The sequence below is a fragment of the Pipistrellus kuhlii genome, unplaced genomic scaffold, assembly GCF_014108245.1.
Source record: "Pipistrellus kuhlii isolate mPipKuh1 unplaced genomic scaffold, mPipKuh1.p scaffold_m20_p_4, whole genome shotgun sequence".
Taxonomy (NCBI): Eukaryota; Metazoa; Chordata; class Mammalia; order Chiroptera; family Vespertilionidae; genus Pipistrellus; species Pipistrellus kuhlii.
Window position 1 is genome coordinate 57462978 of NW_023425540.1, and position 19979 is coordinate 57482956.

The following is a 19979-nucleotide window of genomic DNA, read 5'->3' on the forward strand; positions in this document are numbered from 1 at the left end:
CAAATGAATAATCACAATAAGTACTCTGTAAGATAAAGTCAAGGCTGGAGTTGAAGATAGCAGACTCACTGCTGCATCATGGGGCTGAAAAAAAAACACTTGGGAAGCTGAAATCTTCAGAAAAATCATGCTGTGAAAATACAAGGCTTTCTGGATACATAAATAGTTCTGAACATATAAATAAGATTGGGCATACAAATAGCTTTAGACATATAAATAGCTTTAGACATATAAATAGTTTTATACATAAACAGTTCTTCCATGATACAAAGAACTTTGGACATTTTTGTAAATCCTTATAAGCTGATCAAAATACAAGATATGAAGTGGTGTGGTTTGTTTGCAAATCATTTATTTGTTGTATAGGGACAATAATTTTATTACTGGAATAAGTATATTCAATATATCCCATTAAAATGTTTCCTTCAAAGAAAGTGACATTGCTCCCATTGTTTCCAGGGCTCTAGCAAGCATAAGTGGGTGTAATACATGGTCTGGACACCTTTTACCTACTTACAGTGTAATAAAGGAAAAAATCTGCCTTCTAATGCACTGTGCTACACAAAAGAGGAATGCAGAAGAATCACTTAAGTTAACAATAAACCATAATCTAAAGTGATAAACTCTTTGAAGATAAAATACTGTCATTTCAGCTATTAATTAGCTTCTGTTTATAAAGGAATTGCAAGATAGAAGTAGACTGTAAATACTCATTAGTTGTGTTATAATTATTATACATCCTCATCTTTGTGATAATGTTATATAAACCTTAAATTATGATGACATTTTGAGTATAATCAAAGATAAAACTTTTTCAGGAAGAGGGTAAAACTTTTATTATTTTTTTCATTTTTTATTAAGGTATTATATATGTACATATCTTAACATTGCCCCCCACCCTCACCCCACTCTCCTACATGCCCTCACCTCCCAGAGTTTTATGTCCATTGATTATTCTTATATGCATGCACACAAGTCTTCCAGTTGATCTCTTATCTCCCCCACCTTTCCCTAACCTTCCTGCTGTAATTTGACATTCTATTTGATGCTTTACAGTCTTTTTGTTCAACAGTTTATAATTTTCTTTATTATCCATAAATGAGTGAGATTATGTGGTATTTTTCTTTCATTGACTGGCTTATTTCACTTAGCATGATATTCTCCAATTCCATCCGGGTTGCAAATGGTAAGAATTCCTTCTTTTTTATGGCAGCATAGTATTCCATTGTGTAGATATACCACAGTTTTCTAATCCAGTCATCTACTGATGGGCACCTAGGCTGTTTCCAAATCTCAGCTATTGTAAATTGTGCTGCTATGAACATAGGGGTGCATATATCCTTTCTTATTGGTGTTTCCAGTTTCTTAGGATATATTCCTAGGATTGGGATTACTGGGTGAAATGGGAGTTCCATTTTCAGGTTTTTTTGAGGAAGTTCCATACTGTTCTCCACAGTGGCTGCACCAGTCTACATTCCCACCAACAGTGCACGAGGTTTCCTTTTTCTCTGCATCCTTGCCATCACTTGTCATTTGTTGACTTGTTGATGATAGCCATTCAGGCCGGTGTGAGATGGTACCACATTGTCATTTTGATTTGCATCTCTCGGATAATCAGTGACTTTGAGCATGTTTTCATGTGTCTCTTGGCCTTCCATCGTCTTTTGAAAAGATTCTGTTTAGGTCTATTGCCCATTTCTTTATTGGATCATTTATCTTCCTTTTATTAAGTTGTATAAGCTGCCTGTAGATGTTGGAGATTAAACCTTTATCAGTGATAATGTTTGCAAATATGTTCTCCCATACAGTGAGATTTCTTGTTGTTTTATTTCTAGTTTCTTTTGCTGTGAAAAAGCTTTTTATTTTGATGTAGTCCCATTTGTTTATTTTCTCTTTAGCTTCCATTGCCCTAGGAGTAGTATCAGTGAAGAAGTTCTTTCAGCTTATGTCTGAGATTTTGCTGCCTGTGGATGCCTCTAGTATTTTTATGGTTTCCTGACTTATGTTTAAGTCCTTTATCCATTTTGAGTTTATTTTTGTGTATGGTGTAAGTTGGTGATCTAGTTTCATTTTTTCTTTTTTTTTGCATGTATCTGTCCAATTTTCCCAGCACCATTTATTGAAGAGACTGTCTTGACTCAATTGTATGTTCATGCCTCCTTTGTCAAATATATTTTAATCTTAATAAATTCAGGGATAAAATTTTTTTGAGTGTCCACATTATAAAATTATAGGATAACTTTTCTTGAGACAAATTTATTGTAGGCAGATGAAGCCTTAGGATGAATGCAGCATAGGCGACCATTTTGAGGGTTCTCATGGTAGATGTAATTTAAGAGAGGCCTTCCAGACCCCAAAAGCCCTACATGACTTGGCTAGGTTCCTGGAATTTCCCACATTAAAAATTCATTTTGTAAGGTCAATAGCTTTTGGGCCTTCAAGAGCCCTCAATGAAATTTTTAGTAACTGTTAGAAGAAGAAAAAAACCTTAAGACAGTGTAAACTAACATCTCAAAAATCACTTGTTGAATCTAGAAAAATATACAAGAGATAGTTGTGGGAAAAAACACTATTAGAAGTGTGAAAGAGGTCTATCATATTTAACATATTTAATTTGCGTAAGCCTAGCTGTATCAAGAATATTTTAGGAAAGTAAAGTTTAGTTTAGTATTTAATTGAGCTTTATTAAATTTTTCTACAGCTAATAGAATAATCTGAAAGCCTAAAGTATAAGAAAAGTGCATCCAATATAAAATAAATTATATAAATAAAATCATTATCAAAATGGAAATTTTCCTTGTTTAGCTTGAAATGTTATGATAATAGGAAAAGAGATGACTACCACGTAAGCACATGATGTTATTGCCATTGCTAGGATGGTAAATAATATAAGTATAAAAACAAATATTTGCTAGAACACATTTTTGTGTGTGAATGTTTGCATGTGTGAGTGTGTATGTGTGATTGTTTTTGCTATAAACTCCCTATAAAGTGTGTGTGTGTGTGTGTGTGTGTGTATGATTTATAGACAAATACATGCAAATATCTACATTTTACAAAGCAGCATACCTAAAAACCAACTACAAGAGTTTCTTCTTTTATATTTTAATTTTAAAATATCAGTATTATTTCATAAATATTATTCTATCCTTATGATTATTCCAACTCTATTGAATGAATCGATCAAATGTTGCCCTCCTCAGGCTAGTAAAGATTTACCAGGGAATTTCTGCAGTTGGAAGGGGCTGAAACTCTGGCCAAATAATAGAGCTGTAGGTACAGACTAAAATTCCTCTTAGTGCTTGGGAAGGGTAGATTTCAGGGGGGGGGGGGGGGGGGGAAATTGTCAACATTTAGTATAAATGTTCAAAACCACTTTTAAATCTTGAAAAAGGGGACAAAAGAAATAGGAGAAATGTCAATTTAATTCAGCCTTCAGCTTCAGACCAACATTTGTTCTCTTTAAACGGTGAAGTGGCTCTGTTCCTCTTCTGGTTAAAACCTTCCAATGACTTCCTTTTGCACGATAAAACCGGAATTCCTTATCTGGATTTACAGTCCTATGAGGTCTGGTTTCAGTAACAACTTCACCTCCTCTTACCTTTCCCTTACTCACTATTCTGCAGCCACACTTAACTTTTTAGTTACCACACAAGGTGAGTCCTTCGCTTCCCCTGGGCTTTGTGTTCACTGTTCCCTCTGCCTACGTTTTTTAAAAAGCAGGCTCATTCTCCTGCAGCTGGTCTCTGCTCCAAATCACTCTCTCAATAAGATCTTTCCTGGCTCTCTAATGTGGAATCCTCCAATTACAAACCCCCCACCCCCCACCCCCCACCCCTCAGATGTTTGAAATTAGGAGCTGCTGCACAATGTAGTGGAAAATAGATGGGATTTGCAATCAGAAATTTTGGACTGGGGTCATAAGTACTAACTAAATGAACTTAATTCAATTTCTTACCTCTCTGAACATCACATTCTGATACAGAAAATGTAGGCAATAATCATACTGATTTTATAGGGTTATTCTGAGGATCAACTGAGTTAAGGTATAATCACCAAGTTGAAGATGCTAACAATAACCTCGAAGGACTGCTTGTACATCCTCCTTTTTTTCAATCTCATGTCTAATACTACTTTCAAATTGGTCAGACTTCAACTGTACCAAAGATATCAATTATTTTAAATATTTTTGCCCAGTTAATTTCACCCATGGGATTTTAAGAGCCTGTAATTACCTCATTTGCTTTCTGATTTTTCTGACCTCTGTTTTAGATTTTAAACTAGGTGAAGGTGAGAATCATATTTATCTGATTTACTAGATTCTTTAGTGCTTAGTCAAGTGCCTGATCTACAATAGAGATTTCAGCTATTGTTCATGTCCTACTAATTCTACCATTATTGCAAGTGTAGATTCCACAGCTAAACTGTGCTGTCCCAAATAACAATTTGCTTTCTTCTTTTTTGAATCAGGTGGAAACAATGATATGGTGAAAAATTTTGGAGATATTTTGATTGTCTGATAGATTGAGTGATTGAACATGGAATGTGAGTGAAATAGAGAGAAGTATGGTTTCAAGGTCTCAGTTAATAGAGGGATGAATTTTCCATTTACTGAGAAAATAGTGGAACGGGCAGGTTTGGGTCAGAGAGAACTGAGTTAAACTTTAGATATGTTAAATTTGGGGTTTTGTCAGACCATCAAGATGAAAGAAAAAAAATGTCGGTGGTTGTATACCTGAGCACTGAATTCAAGAGAAAATTAGGCTCCTAAGGGTCCAACATAAAAATGGGTATCATTGTGAACCTCACTAACTTAATGATTTATAGTACTTTTTATCCATTTGCTTCAGATATATTCACCCAGAGCCTAGTTTGATGTTTACCTATGTTAGAATTTTATAGTTAAATTTGGTCAGGATCTTTGTTCTCCTCCACAAACCCATTCTTGGAGCCCTATACTTCAAAAATGCAGAGCAGGCCCTAAATTTTGCTGCTGAATGCTCAGCAAATGTTCTTGTTCACCTTATCTTCTGCTGTAAGAACTATCTGCATGGTTGTCAAATGACTATGCATGAAAGAGAGCTGTGTGACTTTTTTTTTTTTTTTTTAAGAGGGAAATGAGTCCCTTGAGCCTTCTATACCCAAGGAATTGACCTTTAAAATTGTATAAGAATATTGGATAATTAATCCTTGCTATGTGTCTATTTTTCATTCCCTCTCCATTTGTCGTTTGCAAGTCATGCAGTGCATTCCTTTGAATATCTTGGCAGTTTATAATTAGGCACCTTGTGAGAATGAAACAGGATTTATTGTGCATCTATAAATTAAAATAGCTATTTTTCTATCTTTACATATAATAGTCACTTTAGACAGTGCCATTTTAATTCATTGTTGTTGTTTTTGTACTATAATAGTTTTCATCTTCTAATGTGGACCTTTTACTATCTTTATTAAAAGTCTCCTTTGAGACAGAGAGCTATAAAAGACCAATCAGGAAAATAATAAAAATATTGAGCCCACTTTTTAAAATAGCTGTTTGAGTAGAGGAAAGTTATTACTTAGAATATTAAAGTGCTGGGCTTTTAAAAAGAGATGATAATGCTAGAATACAGGAGAGCATAACTATAACACAAAAACTGCTACATAAATTGACTAGACATTAATTTTCAAACAAGAAATCCAGAAGATTTCAGCTCAGAAAAGCTAATAAAATTTTAGTTAATTCCTATCAATGTGCCCTTTGAAAAGAGTCTCAACCATTAGAGTATTGCCACAACTGAGAATTTGAGGTGTTCAAATATGAAACCATATAGGGAGTAAAGAAATCTTAGGTATTTATCCAAGTCTGCTATCTTGCTCCATTTCTCCTATGTAACCTTATAAAATCTTACTTTCCTCGTATACAAGTAGGGCATTGGACCAAATGACTCCTATGGCTCTTCCCTGGAAATGGCTCTTAAAACTGATGATAACTTTGACTGGTTAGCCTCCTCACAGTTGATAGTGAACTCCCCAGCTCTTAGGCAAGAACAAGTCCTAGCAGTGATCATGACATTTAAAAAAGAAAAGGGAAGCAATATGATCTGCTAATCTGAATTGTTCACACTGGCCATGGTGGAATACTAGGTCTTCAGTACCCCTGATGCTCTCAAACAGGTATGCTTAGATTCACAAAATTATAGAAAACTGAACTATTCTCCTTTTTTTATTCCATTGAAATGTCTACCAGAATTTGAGCAGGGGGTGGGGAGTGGTAATGAGGGAAGAATGAGAGGGGCCTGAATGGTACAACTTGCATGACCAAATCAGACTTGCCCACCTAATTTCCTAAATCCCTTTATCATTAAAACATAGAAGGTGTGTACTGTTCTGGGCTAGTTTCACCCTTAGGGACTCCCTAATAGTAATTTGTTTTTCTTCCAACACACTGCCAACCATAGTAATCTTTTGTGGTCCAAGTTATATAAAGACTAGGAATTTATTTTCTACTATACCTTACAGATACCAGTGGGTGTTCAATTGATTTTTTCCCCCCCAAACTTAATTATTATTGTTGTGGCAGCAGTTACATGTTTCCACCTTTTAATTTTTGTACTTTGTGTGAAAGCTCATTTTCCCTCATATTCAGTCTACTTATTTTTAAAAATCTTCTTGAACTTGAATATAATACTATAGTCCCCAACAAAAAGTAAATTCAAGTGGGCTGAGAAAACAGTTTTAGAGGTGGTTGTCCACATACTGAAGGGAAAATATGGTAATTAGCACACTGTTGGGACTCACTGAGACAGCCAAATAGGATCATTCAAGTCCTAAAGGGAGTTTCAGGGGTCTGAATTACCCACTTCGGCTGTCCACATCAATCAAATTAACTGCCTTCTGGTACAATTCTCATTCATGCGATAACATATAGTCACAATTAAAAATAAAAGATATGAAATGGCTCTCTGACAGTGAGGCTTATTCAGCAACAGAGTATATGAATACTGAATAATTTCCATTCCTGATTATTAAAATCCTGTTAAGTCATGGTTGGATTAGATGAATCCCTGACCATAGAAAGCAAGAGAAAATGTCAAAATGTCATAAGAGAACTCCCTTAGTGCTTACATTTATTTAAATTTTTTATTTCTTAAATATGTAGTTTTATGTGTATGCATCCTCCCCAAAAAAGCAATTATATATATTTTTATATTTTCCAGCCACATTACTACTACCTTGGGTCTGTCACTTTATCACACTCTCAAATAGATATGACTTACTGGCAACAAAACTATGAAATACAGGGTTAAAGGGTTAAAATTACTGCTTACTAAGTCAGGAGTGGAAGAATTTACAATTCTACTACTGGCCAGTCCTATCTGGACTTACATGTAATATTAATGGATATTCTGAATATTCTAGCATCCAGAATTTGAAGATTTTCATAACATTCAGATTAAATATAGAGTAAAATATGAAATTGAAAAAGATTGGTAAAAGGAAACCTATAAATTATTTTCTGCATTTTTTTTCCTTTTATATGCATACACTAGCCAGAACCTCTCCCTGCTTGGTATCAGTATGTTTAACATACAGTTTGTTCTTTGGCCAGCTATGTTTAGAATTCTATGACAGCAAGTGCTATGTGATGACTGAGTATATGTAGGATGAATACAGAAATGTTGGTAGATTTTCCAGAGGGTCTTGCTGGTAGATTTTGGGATCCCCAAGCTTGTTCAGTTACTGTTGCTGTCACTTCTTTTGCCATTTCCACTGCTCCCCTACCTCCTCCATAACTTCACAACCACTGATGATATACATTGGTATACTGAAAATAAACCTGCAAAGTCTTCAGTCTGAGTTAATCCAATGTCTACTTGACCAGTATGCCTCAGAGGCCAATATATTGAATATTAATGCCGGCTGGGTTCTCAGAGTGGGGCTAATTGCCCCACCTAAACCCATGGGCTATGTCACTTCACTGGCTCTTCTCTCACTGGTTGTCAGGGAAGTTGTCTGAGTTTTATTAGTGTCTGAGAAAGACAATAGACAGTGAGTTCCCAGTGGAATTCACTGTCTATTGTCTTTCTTTCCATATTTTATTACAGGGATAGTAGGTAAGTATCATGGGAATAAGACCAATAGGCTTTGGGGAATTTGTGAGGATGAGTATGTCAGATTTTTTTTAATGCTTGGCCTTTAGAGAGGAACTCCTGAAAATCACTGTTGGTTACAACATAGCCAAGCAATAAAAGAAGCTAGTGACCTCAGCTGGTGTTGCTCAATGGTTGAGCATCAATTAGGAGGTCATGGTTTGATTCATTATCAGGGTGCATGCCCAGGTTGTGGGCTCAATACTTAGTAGCAGACATGCAGTAGGTAGCAGATCAGTGATTCTCTCATCATTGATATTTCTATCTCTTCCTATCCCTTCCTCTCTGAAATAAAAATGTATTTTTAAAAAAGCTAGTGAAATTATTATACACTAGAGGCCCGTTGCATGAAGAGAATTCATGCAATAGGCCTTCCTTCCCCTGGCTGCTGGCACTGGTTTTCCTCCGGCACCCAGGACCCAAGCCTTCACTCTGGCTGCCACCTTCAATCTTTCGCTGTAGCTGAAGCACCACTCCTATAGCTCCCTCTGTCCCATCATCCCCCTCATAGCAGGTGCCCCACCCCTGCATGCTGCCCAGAGGCCCAGAGCAGCTGGGGGCGGGGCCATCACCATTGTTGTCAGATTAATTTGCAGATTCACTCCTGATTGGATGGTGGGTGTAGTAAAGGTGTGGTCAATTTGCATGTTTCTCTTTTATTAGTGTAGATGACTTTTTTTTTTGGGGGGGGGGCCTATGGTTTACTTATCACAATCTTTTCTTGCTTAAAATTAGTATATTAATGGGTGGTTGATTTTTTAGACTGCTGTGCTTAGACTAATGTGTGGCAATATTGGTTTGCTTATATAAACGTTTTAATAAAATTACAATGCTAAAGACATTTTTTTTTCCTTTTGAATAGCTTTATGTAGAAAAAACACAGAAAGGGAACCACTCAACATTAGTTCTAGCTCGACAAGACTCAGGTTAGTGAACTATTGTGAACAGCCAAGAATTTAATGACATATCACTTCAGATATGATAAATGCTTAGCAATTACTGATCCTATATTGCAGTGACAGAGTTGGCACTGAAAGTGGAAGCTGTTCAGAGTGATAAATGGATATGACAATTTATTAAAAATATAAGGCATGATTAGTGTTGGATGTGGATGCACCCTTTTTAAAAAAAAGAGGGTGGAAGATTAAAGAATAAAAATGAAAAGAGGATTTAGAATGTGAAAATAAAAGTTTTGGGAAGAAAGACATATATGAAGCACATACCAAAATATATAAACAAATGTGCAAAGTTCAGACATGCAGCAGCAATATATAATAGTTTGGAGATAAGGAAGACATGCATGGAGACATGCAGATATGTCACACAATTTTCACACATCCTGGTACCACTCTCTTTCTCCTGTTGGTATCTTCCATCACGCTCTGCTCCTGGTCATGATATTCCTCACTGGGCTCCATATGCAAAACATACGAAGCCTGTTAGGAGGATGTTTTAAACTCACTCTGAGATCTCCGGTTTCACAACAGCCATTGGCATAAACATTTTCACATAGTCTGGTTTGGGCTGAATTTTACTTTCTTAAATGAAAATGGAGGACATGAAGTAAATAAGGGGCCGAAAAGTGTTATGGGGAGAAATTAATCCCTTATGTGCATATCTCTGTGCCTTTTTTATTGGATAAAAGGTAGGAGAGATACACTGTGTCATTATTAATTATATCACTATGTCATTAACAAATCTTTTTAAAAATTGGAAAGGCTAGTAAATTTTTTAAAGGCATGTAAGCTTATAAAATAAATAGGAAAGCTATTGAGTTTTTGCTTCTAAGTGAAAAACTGCCCAAAATACCTTTTTTTTTTTTTTGGTATTTTGATCTATAAAAATGTCTCATTAAAGGATGGAAATTCATTTCTATTGTATGTATATACAATAGATATAAATATATAATATACAGGATACCATACTTCTGTCAACTGGATGTTTGTTGTCTATGAACTTAGAAAGCTTCATGTACTGGTTTGGCAATTTTCCCCCATTAAAACCATAGCAAGAGATATCCTGGGACAGGCTGGGTTAGTTGAGGAGCAACATTTGCTCTGACAGCTGGACAGAAAGCATGTGCCCTGGGCACTAAAGTTTTCAAAGAATTCATATGTCTGAACAAGTATTTGATCTTACCAAGGAAACATGTAGAAATGGGAGGAGATTAAATCCTTTAATTCACTTAATATTTTCTGAGAACCTAGAAATTTCAGAGGGTATATCATTTGATTAATGTCATATCCAACTTTACATTCCAGTTAAACAGATAATACATGTTTGCCAACCACTACAAATGTGTTTCATCACAAGCTGAACATTGCCCTTTTCTTTGAAAGAGCACAGCACATATGAAAAACGTAGATATTGGTTTTGGTTGTACAATTTTTGGCTTCCGTAGGGCTATCATTTTTTAAAATATATTTTATTGATTTTTTACAGAGAGGAAGAGAAAGGGATAGAGAGTTGGAAACATTGATGAGAGAGGAACATCGATCAGCTGCCTCTTGCATACCCCCCACTGGGGATTTGCCCCCAACCAAGGTACATGCCCTTGACCGGAACAGACCCTGGGACCTTCCAGTCCACAGGCCAATGCTCTATCCACTGAGCCAAACCGGTTTCAGCGTATAGGGCTATCATTTTATTCTCATTGATCTGTATTTTAAAATATAGCATGTTTTTACATCTTACCCAGTTCTTTTTCATAACTAAGTAATTTTAAGAGTCTGCATTCCATTGTGTCACCATGAATGAAGAACTCCTAGAGTTAATAATCATATTGAAGCTAGACTCCTGTCTTAAAAGCATAAAGCCACTATATTAAAAGCAGCAGCTAAAGGTGTGGACTCAATTATCACACCTGGATTTCTAGTTCAGATCAAGGCTCCAGTGGAAAGGCAGGAGAGGATAGGAGACATTAGAAGATAGATGGGGATTGACCTGTCTCTAAGGCAAGACTTCAGGCAAACTGAATCATGTATTGGAAATGGATATATGAAGCATGGTTCTGTCACTGGCAATTGGATTTCACTTGCAATACCACTTCAATCTCTAGAAGTTTTAACACTTCAAATGATTGATCTGAGTTGGTGATCTAACCAACTTTTTAAAAATCCAAGAATTATTTGAAACTTTCCTTTTTAAATCTCTCTCTCTCTCTCTCTCTCTCTCTCTCTCTCTCTCTCTCTCTCTCTCTCTATATATATATATATATATATGTGTGTGTGTGTGTATATATATACACATATATATATACACACACATATATATGTGTGTGTGTATGTATATGTATATATTATGTATACACATATATATGTGACATACATATAATTTACATGATTATGTATAATACAAGGAAGAGCAAAAGTAGGTTTACAGTTGTTTATATGGAAAATAATGCAATAGTAATAACTATTATTACTATTTTTATTAATATTACTCTTGTATTATTAATAACTTGTATTAACTAATAACACAATAAACTGTTTCATGTACTCACAAATATAAACCTACTTTTGCCCCATCCTGTACATGTGTATAATTTTATATAACATATCAAATTATATTATACTAGAGGCCCGGTGCATGAATTTGATGCCAGTCGGGGCAGCCCTAGCGACCAGTTTACAGTAAATTAATTTTCATTCTGAGACAGAGCCTAGAGGGGCCTTATTTTCGGGGGGATGCCTTATATTTCACTCAGAAGGAAACCTGTAAGTAGGTCTTATTTTCAGAGGATGTTTTATTTTCAGGGATACACGGTATACTATACTATACTATACTATACTATACTATACTATACTATACAATAAAGAGCTAATATGCTAATGGTTGTCACACCATCATGTCGTAACAACCCATAAGCAGAAAGCTGTATGCATGGCAGGCATGAGCAGATAGGCGGGGACTTGACACTGCGTCCTTCTGGACAAAGCCTCAGCAACTGCCTGAGGTTCAGGCAAGCCACGGATGGCAGCTGCCACTGCCTAGGGCCAGCCTGGGGTACAGGCAAGCTGGGCTGAGGCTCAGGCAAACCATGGTGGATGCAAGGGCTGAGGCTCAGGTGGCTGCACAGCTGGCAGTGGCATCAACAGAGACATGATGGGGAGTTTCTTTACCCTGATTGGCTGCGGAGAACAGACCTAAGCCATCAATAGGACATCCCCTGAGCCCCTGAGGGCTCCCAGACTATGACAGGAGGCAGGCCAGGCTGTGTGTTTGTGTGTGTGTGTGTGTGTGTGTGTGTGTGTGTGTGTGCGCGCGCGCATATGCATATGCTTAAGTGACTGGATGATCAGCTGGTAGCTATGATGCAAAATGTCCACCAGGGGGCAGATTCTCAATGCAGAAGCTGCCCTGTGGTGGTCAGTGCATTCACAAAGCTGGAGCACCGTTCAACTGACAGATGGGCACCAGATACCAGGCTCACAACTGGCAAGTGCAGCTGAGGTGGTGTGAGCCTCTCCCACCTCTGCAACAGTGCTACTGAGAGGTGCCAGTGCCGGGTGCAGCAGGGCAGAGATGAGCAGGAGTGGTGCAGTCCCTGGCTTGGGCTCGGGCTCCTCCCTAACCACCTGCCGCTTCACACACTACTACATCCCTTGGGGGATGTTGGACTGCCGGTTTCAGCCTGATCCCCACAGGCCAGGCCTGAAACCAGGAGCCCAACATCCCCCGAGGGGTCCTGGATTGTGAGAGGATGTAGGCCAGACTGAGGGACCCCACCAGTGCTTGAATCTAGGGGTCTGAAGAGTCTCCCATTTGGCAGAGTTTATCCAAACCCAACTTCCCAAGGAGTCCAATAGCCTTCTAGGAGCATGTCTCAATGACTCCAGATTTGGGGCAGCTAACATTTCTAGCATCCGCTGTCCAGCTGATCCCCAACTTCAGATAGCTTGGCAACTGAGCCCAAATTCTTTTTCACACTTAAATTACAACACACAGAGAGTTGCAGTTAGACAGTGTCTTTTCCCACAAAAAAAACATTGACTATCCAATTGCTTCCCACCACTCCAGTGCACCTCAATAAGATAAGAAATGAGGATCATGCACCTCTTTTTGCCGAGAATAAGTCTCTTCAATAAAGCCTGTTTTTAACCTCTCTCCTGGGATATTGTGGTATTACCTTTTCCCACCCTGTCTCCATTCAGCAAATATATGCTACACCTAGTTCTATTACTTGAGAATTAGCTTATTTTATTAAAAAAAAAAAAAAAAAGATACAGAGGATGTGCAGTAACCTGGGATTTGTCCATCCTGTTTATGAAGTCCGTCATGTAAAATTTCCTGCCTAAATGACAACAGATGTTCTCAGTCCATTTTTGCCAGTTTCCCCTGGTCTCTCTTCCAGGTGCTGGTCTTATGAATGAAGTCTTCCAACATAAAATTTCCAGCAAACTAAGCATGATAAGAAATAAAGTTTTAAGCTAGTATTCTCCTAGTCTTTACATATGTGCAAAAAAGTTGTTTGTGAGTTTTTAGCAATTCAAGATATAATCTTAGAAAATACACTTAAGAAACCTCAGAAGCTATATGACCAAAAATTATAGGTATGGCAACTTGGTCTTCAGAGTTCTGAATCTCAGCCTTAAGGTAAATTTAAGATAGTTTTACTGACAAAGAGAGGAAAGGAAAATACTATGCTTTGAAGAAGTATTATATGCCTGTTTTTTTGGCTGCAGCTTTTATGATATAGAGAAGAACCATAATGATTTTTTCATTTTTAAAGAACTGCTGAGGGGCAAAAAGAGCATGTACCCAGCAGCATGGTGCATTAACTTAAAGCAAAACCCAAAAATTCAATGTACAGAAGCAAAATAATACATTTTCTTTTGAACATTTTTATAAAGAAGTAAAATCAGCAAGTCATTTAGAACAAAATATATGTTTACCAACATATAAAAGAAAGAACTGCTTTCAAATAATTTTATAGGCTAAAAACACAAGTGAGAAAAAATGCTTTTTGAGAAAATTATAGGTCATGAGATGTAGCAGATGTTTCATTAATAAGGGAAGCATTCTGCCACCCTTGAAAAAGCAAGCTTCCATTTCCTTTTTGCTAGTAAATTTTCAGATCTTCACCCTGAAATAAGTATGCTAGTGCTCCAAGGCAATAAGGAATCCTATCTTGTTTTCTTTCCTCCTGCCTCTTAAATGTGCCCTATATTCCAGTCCTTAAATATTGGCCTTCTTGTAGACTTTCACATTGCTATTGGTTGAAAACACAAAGTAGAGATTCCTAGGAATACTAGAAGAATTGGTGATCTGACACTATGCATGAAGACCTTTAAGAGGTGAAAAAGAACTTAATATACAAAGGAATGTACATTATGTCTTTGTACTCTACCTATGCACTTCAACATTCTCAGATGTGCATTAATTGTATTAATTCCAGTATGTGGATCTGGACATGGAAGATGGAGAATTAACAAAAGGGGTTAGCTATGAAGTCATTAAGTAAATGGAGGATCCAGCAAATGGGGGAAATTTTTTCCCCCCACAATTGTTTAGTGAGCCAATGACGTCATCTTCTTTTTTTAATGCATAGCTTACATTTAAATTTGCTTTCCAACAACTTTTTAAAAAACAGGTATATCCTATACCCTTTCAAAAAATATATATTTTTTATTTATTTCAAAGAGGAAGGAAGTGGAAAGATAGAAACATCAATGATGAGAACCATTGATTAGCTGCCTCCTGCAAGCCCCATACAGGGAATTGAGCTCACAACCAGGCACGTGCCCTGCCTAGAAAATAAACCATGACTTCCTGGTTCCTAGGTCAATGCTCAACTATTGAGCCATACTGGCTGGAATACCTCATACTTTAATAGACAACAGAGAGTATTTAACCAGGCCAGACCTAGACTTTGACTTGATGTCATTGAGCTATAGCCTTACTCTAGTCACCTCTTTTGTACCCAGGGATTAGTTTGCACCAACTGCACTTGGAAATGTGCACAACTCCAAGGGCACTGCTGACATGCAATACAGCATGAATGGTACAATGTGAGAATCGCTGTGGGAGCTGTGCCACACTGAGGAGCTTCTGCTAGAGATGCTCAGGCTACTGTGCCCCTGGTATTCTCATGTGAGCCAGAGACTTTTAAGTTTAATTGCTAGGTCTTATTATGAGCTGTGATAAAATGGATAAGGAGATAATATTTATTCAAATATTTATTCAGTGATGAATGCTTATCATTTAGGTAATGAACTATAAGCTCTGATGAGAAGCTTTTTAATAATCTTTAAAAGCCTATAAGAGTCTTTGGATCTTAACCTCACCACTCTTTTTTGCTCTTCTCTGAGTTTGCACATTCTCTTCTCTTTCTCCAAAACCCTGTGTTTATCCCTCTATTTGTACCTTTCATCCTCATTGTGCCCGACTTTCCCCTTATACCTTCTTCCTTTCCTTTTGGTCTCTTTTATATTTTTCTCTACTTATAACTTTTATTGCTCCGTACTACTGTTTTAAGCATTCCCAGTATGTCTCCTTTTCTCTATCTTTCCTGTGTCCCAGCAGGCACCATTCATCACCATCTGTCCCTTTCCTTTGCTGTATGTTTAAATTCCTTTTGATAATATCTAATTTCTTCTATTTTTCTAGTTTCTTTCTTCCCTTCCTTTAATTGACCATGATGAGAAAACAAAGTACACTCTTTCAGTGTCCTCTCATTGTGGTTCCAGATTGATTTTTCTTCAAATCTGTGATCCTTAAGAATATACAGGAGATATTTGGGGATTCAAAAGTAAATCTCAATACCCATGACATTTAAAGCTGGCATTTCCATTGTACCCTGATCACATTGCAATTTTGTATTTTTTTATTGATTTTTAGAGAAGGATAGAGATATAGAAACATCAATGATGAGAGAAGCATCACCAATCAGCTGCCTCCTGCATGCCCCAGCTGGGGATTGAGCCCGCAATGGGCATGTGCCATGACCAGGAATAAAATTGGTGACCTCTTGGTTCATGGGTTGATGCTTAACTACTGAGCCCCACTGACCAGCAGATCAAATTGCAATTTTATAAATATTTATAATATATGTTGAAGAATAATTTTAAATGTTTATTTCTGTATCTGAGACTACTAAAGTGCAGGTTATGTGCTACTTGATCTCAAATTTATAAATCTTCCTCATTGATTTAAAAAAAATTAATGCTTACATCTATGTAAAAATTTCCCTCAAGCATCTCTATTTTTCTGTTGACTCTGCACAAAAGAAAAGCCTGCCTACTAATCTTGTTTCATCCAATAATTATACCTGCAATAATTGGGCAGCAACAGTCCCATGATTTGGAAATTCACATAATGATTTAAACAAAGGCTAAGAAAAAATTTCCCAAATGATTTAGCATCTTTTTCAATAAACTAGAAAATCAACCACAAAATAGATCAAAGGATAGAAGCATTAACAGATTCATAGATATAAGAACATACATGAATTAGAATCCAAAATCTGGGTTATTGAATAAAATAGATAAAACACTAAATAAATGAATAAAGGAAAATAAAGGGACAAAATGCAGATTTACAGAATAACAATTGTCTAAGAGGAGAATAACCACAGAAACAGAGAGAATGAAAGGAAACTTAAGACACTACTTTGTTCAATTATGGCTAGGTAAATTCTGAAAAATGGAGTGAAATAAATAATATTCAATGAAAGCATAATATGCTAAAATTGTCTTAAGAAGAAAGAGAAAGTTCAAAAGAGATGGGTATTCAGTATTGACACTCCAAATAATTGTATGAGAAGAGCCATAATCTACCTGTTCTTGCACATTATGACTGAATAACAGCCTTGCCAATACTCATAAAATGGAAAATTTTGACAAAGAGCTACCCTTAGAAGAAGCATAGGTACTGATAGCCTAAGAGGGAATTTACCAAAGTTTGACAAAGTAGATTATTTAAATTACTGAAATTATTTTAAAACATAGAAAAATAAAATAAGTGGAAATTTAGTTTTTAATTAAGATAGCATTTAAAATAAAAATATTGAAGAAGGATAGATGACAATAAATATTGCTGGGACAATTGAATGGTCACATGGAGCAATCCCTCACACCAAAACAACAACAAAACCCTTCCATTAGACCAATGATTAAAAATATTCAAAATGAGTCCTTAAAAGTACCAGGAGACAGTGTGACAAATTTTTAATCTAAAACATGCATAAGCCATAGTGAAACTTGATAAATTTTATTATGTAGGAAAATTACTATATTGCAACAAAATATAAACAAGACTTAAAGATAAATAAAAAATGCTGCAAAAAATAAACATTTGTAATTCTTACCATAGACAAAAGGACACTGATTAATAGGCAAATAGTTCTTACAACGCAGAGAAAAGACAAAAACACAAAAGAAAAATGGACAAAATAAATAGGAGTTATTCCCATATAAAGAAAAAACAAAAGGCTTAGAACATATGAAAGGTGTTTGAAATACTCATCTTAAGAAAAACAAAAATGAAAGCTTCTAAAAACTATACTTTTCAGAATGTCAAAACCCAAAAGTTTGTCAGCATCATCTGTTGGGAATACTAAAGAAAAACTAGGCAGTCTCATTTATTGACAGGCACTAAGATGTATTAAATTTGCACAACTCCTCTAAAAGGCAATTTGGAAATATCTACCCACATTACAAAGGCATATGCCCTCTGACACAGCAGTTACACTTCTGAGAATTCATCTTACAGACAGTTATTCCACATTGAAAAATATATCTATGTGAAAGTTTACTTTTGTGGTAGTCTATAGCAGTAGACAATCAAAAACAACCAAATGCCAACCATAAGGCAACTGGTTCAATAAATTGTAGTGCATCCTAACTAAGGAAAATATCATAACTGATTAAAAAATAATAAAATGCTCTATGTGCTCACATGGAAAGTTCTCTAAGAAATGAGATTAAGTGAAAAATGCAACAGATGCTTAGTATACTAACTTTCATGTAAAAATTGAGAAAAAAATTAAAATTTACTTATAATTCTTATATTTATAGATTGTGTAAAACCTGGAATGATTCACATGCAATTAATGGTAAGGGGAAGTGGGGGTAAACTAGGCAAATGAAGGTCAGTAATGAGGGGGAAGCTTTCACTTTATTAAAACATTGATTTATATTTTATAATAATACCTATTTTAAATATGAGAAAATAATTTTTGAAAAGGGAGTACTTGTTTTTGATAGAAAACCTAGGAGGTGCTAGAGCCAGAATTTGAATTTTTTTTAAAAAAGAAACTGAGTTAGATAATGTGGCACACGATTATAAATAATTTTATGACTTTGAAATATAATGCGTTAGAATAACAGGACTATTTTGAATAGTGCTTTACTTTACCTTACAGTAAAATGTAGAACTTTCTTCTTCATAGAATCTTGCTTTTTATACAGATATTTTGTTTTATGAGGTTTTGTCTCTGGTTTTTTCAAAGGAAGAATATCGGGAGAAGGGAAGAATAGTTTGGAAAGTATGTTGGCAACTCTCCATCCTATATATTTGGAGAAAATTTCATCCTCTGATGAAACTTTTATATTGTAAATAATAAAAGGATCTGTGGGATCATTTATCTCAGCCTGTTAAAAGAAAAGAAAAAGGAACCAGTTAAGATAGCATTAAATGAGAGGGAAAATGATATATTATTAAATAAAAGGTAAAATGTATGTATGTTTTCTTTGACTAATGTTGCAGTCTTTCTGTTAAATAAAAATAGCCTTTATAAAATAATAGTTCCCCCCCCAAATTAAAATAATTACCATTTTCAATGACATACAAAATTAAGAATGAAATTTTGAAATAAAATTTTTGAATATAGTGACATAATTTTTATTTTAAATTTGCATACTTCCCACACAAGAATTTCATAGCCATCTATATATTTATTTAATAAGAAATGAAACAAGCAGTTGAATATATGCATTTTGTTAAATAAGAATTTCATTTCTCTATGTATAATCTAAACTTTCCTCAAAGTCAACAGAAAATTTCTATAGAACAAAATTTGTGTTAAATAACAAAGCAAAAAGGGCTTTGTATTTAATTTACATTAAAGATGTTCTCGGATTAAATTTAGATTTAGATTAAATTTAATATGTTCTAATAACAACGAAAAACCATAATATAAGAATTCTACAATGTTTATCCAATCTTTACTCAGGAAAGAGCTATTTTCTGTATTTTCCTATTTATGTTCAATAATGTTCATGACAGATTTTATATTACATCTTCTTTTGAGATATCTAAAGGCATATTTTTCTTGGCTGAAATTGGAAATAACAAATAAAAATATAAGTTCCAAAATGTCATGTATTATACTTTTTTATAATGTTCAGAATAGGTTTCTGTTAGGAATTCTCTCTCACAAATAAATTATATACTTCCTCCTTGCATTTAAGTTTTTACATTTTTTATTCAATTATAGCTATCTTCATGCAGTTTATTACCAGTCACTAAGGATTCATTTTATATGTCTATTGATCTTTTTTGCACATGAACAACTAACTAAACCTCTTTAGGATTCCAAGATTAGGCTTGGTTCAATAAAATACTGTTTAAGTATTAACGATTGCATATTTAGACAAAATTATTGTGGGGAAAAAATGAGAACAATCCTATACAATAAAAGGCTAATATGAAAATCTACCAAACAGCAGACTGACTAGTTGCTATGACGTACACTGACCACCAGGAGGCAGATGCTAAACACAGGAGCTGCCCCCTGGTGGTCAGTGCCCTCCAACAGGGGGAGCACCGCTTAGCCAGAAGCCAGACTCATGGCTGGCAAGCGTGGCAGCAGTGGCAGGAGCCTCTCCTGCCTCCATGGCAGTGCTA

General features: G+C 35.6%; 1 protein-coding gene across 2 annotated transcripts in view; it reads right to left on the reverse strand.

Annotated features, from left to right (window-relative positions):
• Window positions 1-19979, reverse strand: part of TMEM232 (transmembrane protein 232) — a 144225-nt gene that overhangs the window by 49176 nt on the left and 75070 nt on the right. For both annotated transcript variants that reach the window (XM_036409303.1, XM_045571839.1), the window contains one exon: window positions 18489-18724. In XM_036409303.1, coding sequence (XP_036265196.1) covers window positions 18489-18724 — 236 coding nt within the window. The remainder of the gene's footprint in view (window positions 1-18488; window positions 18725-19979) is intronic.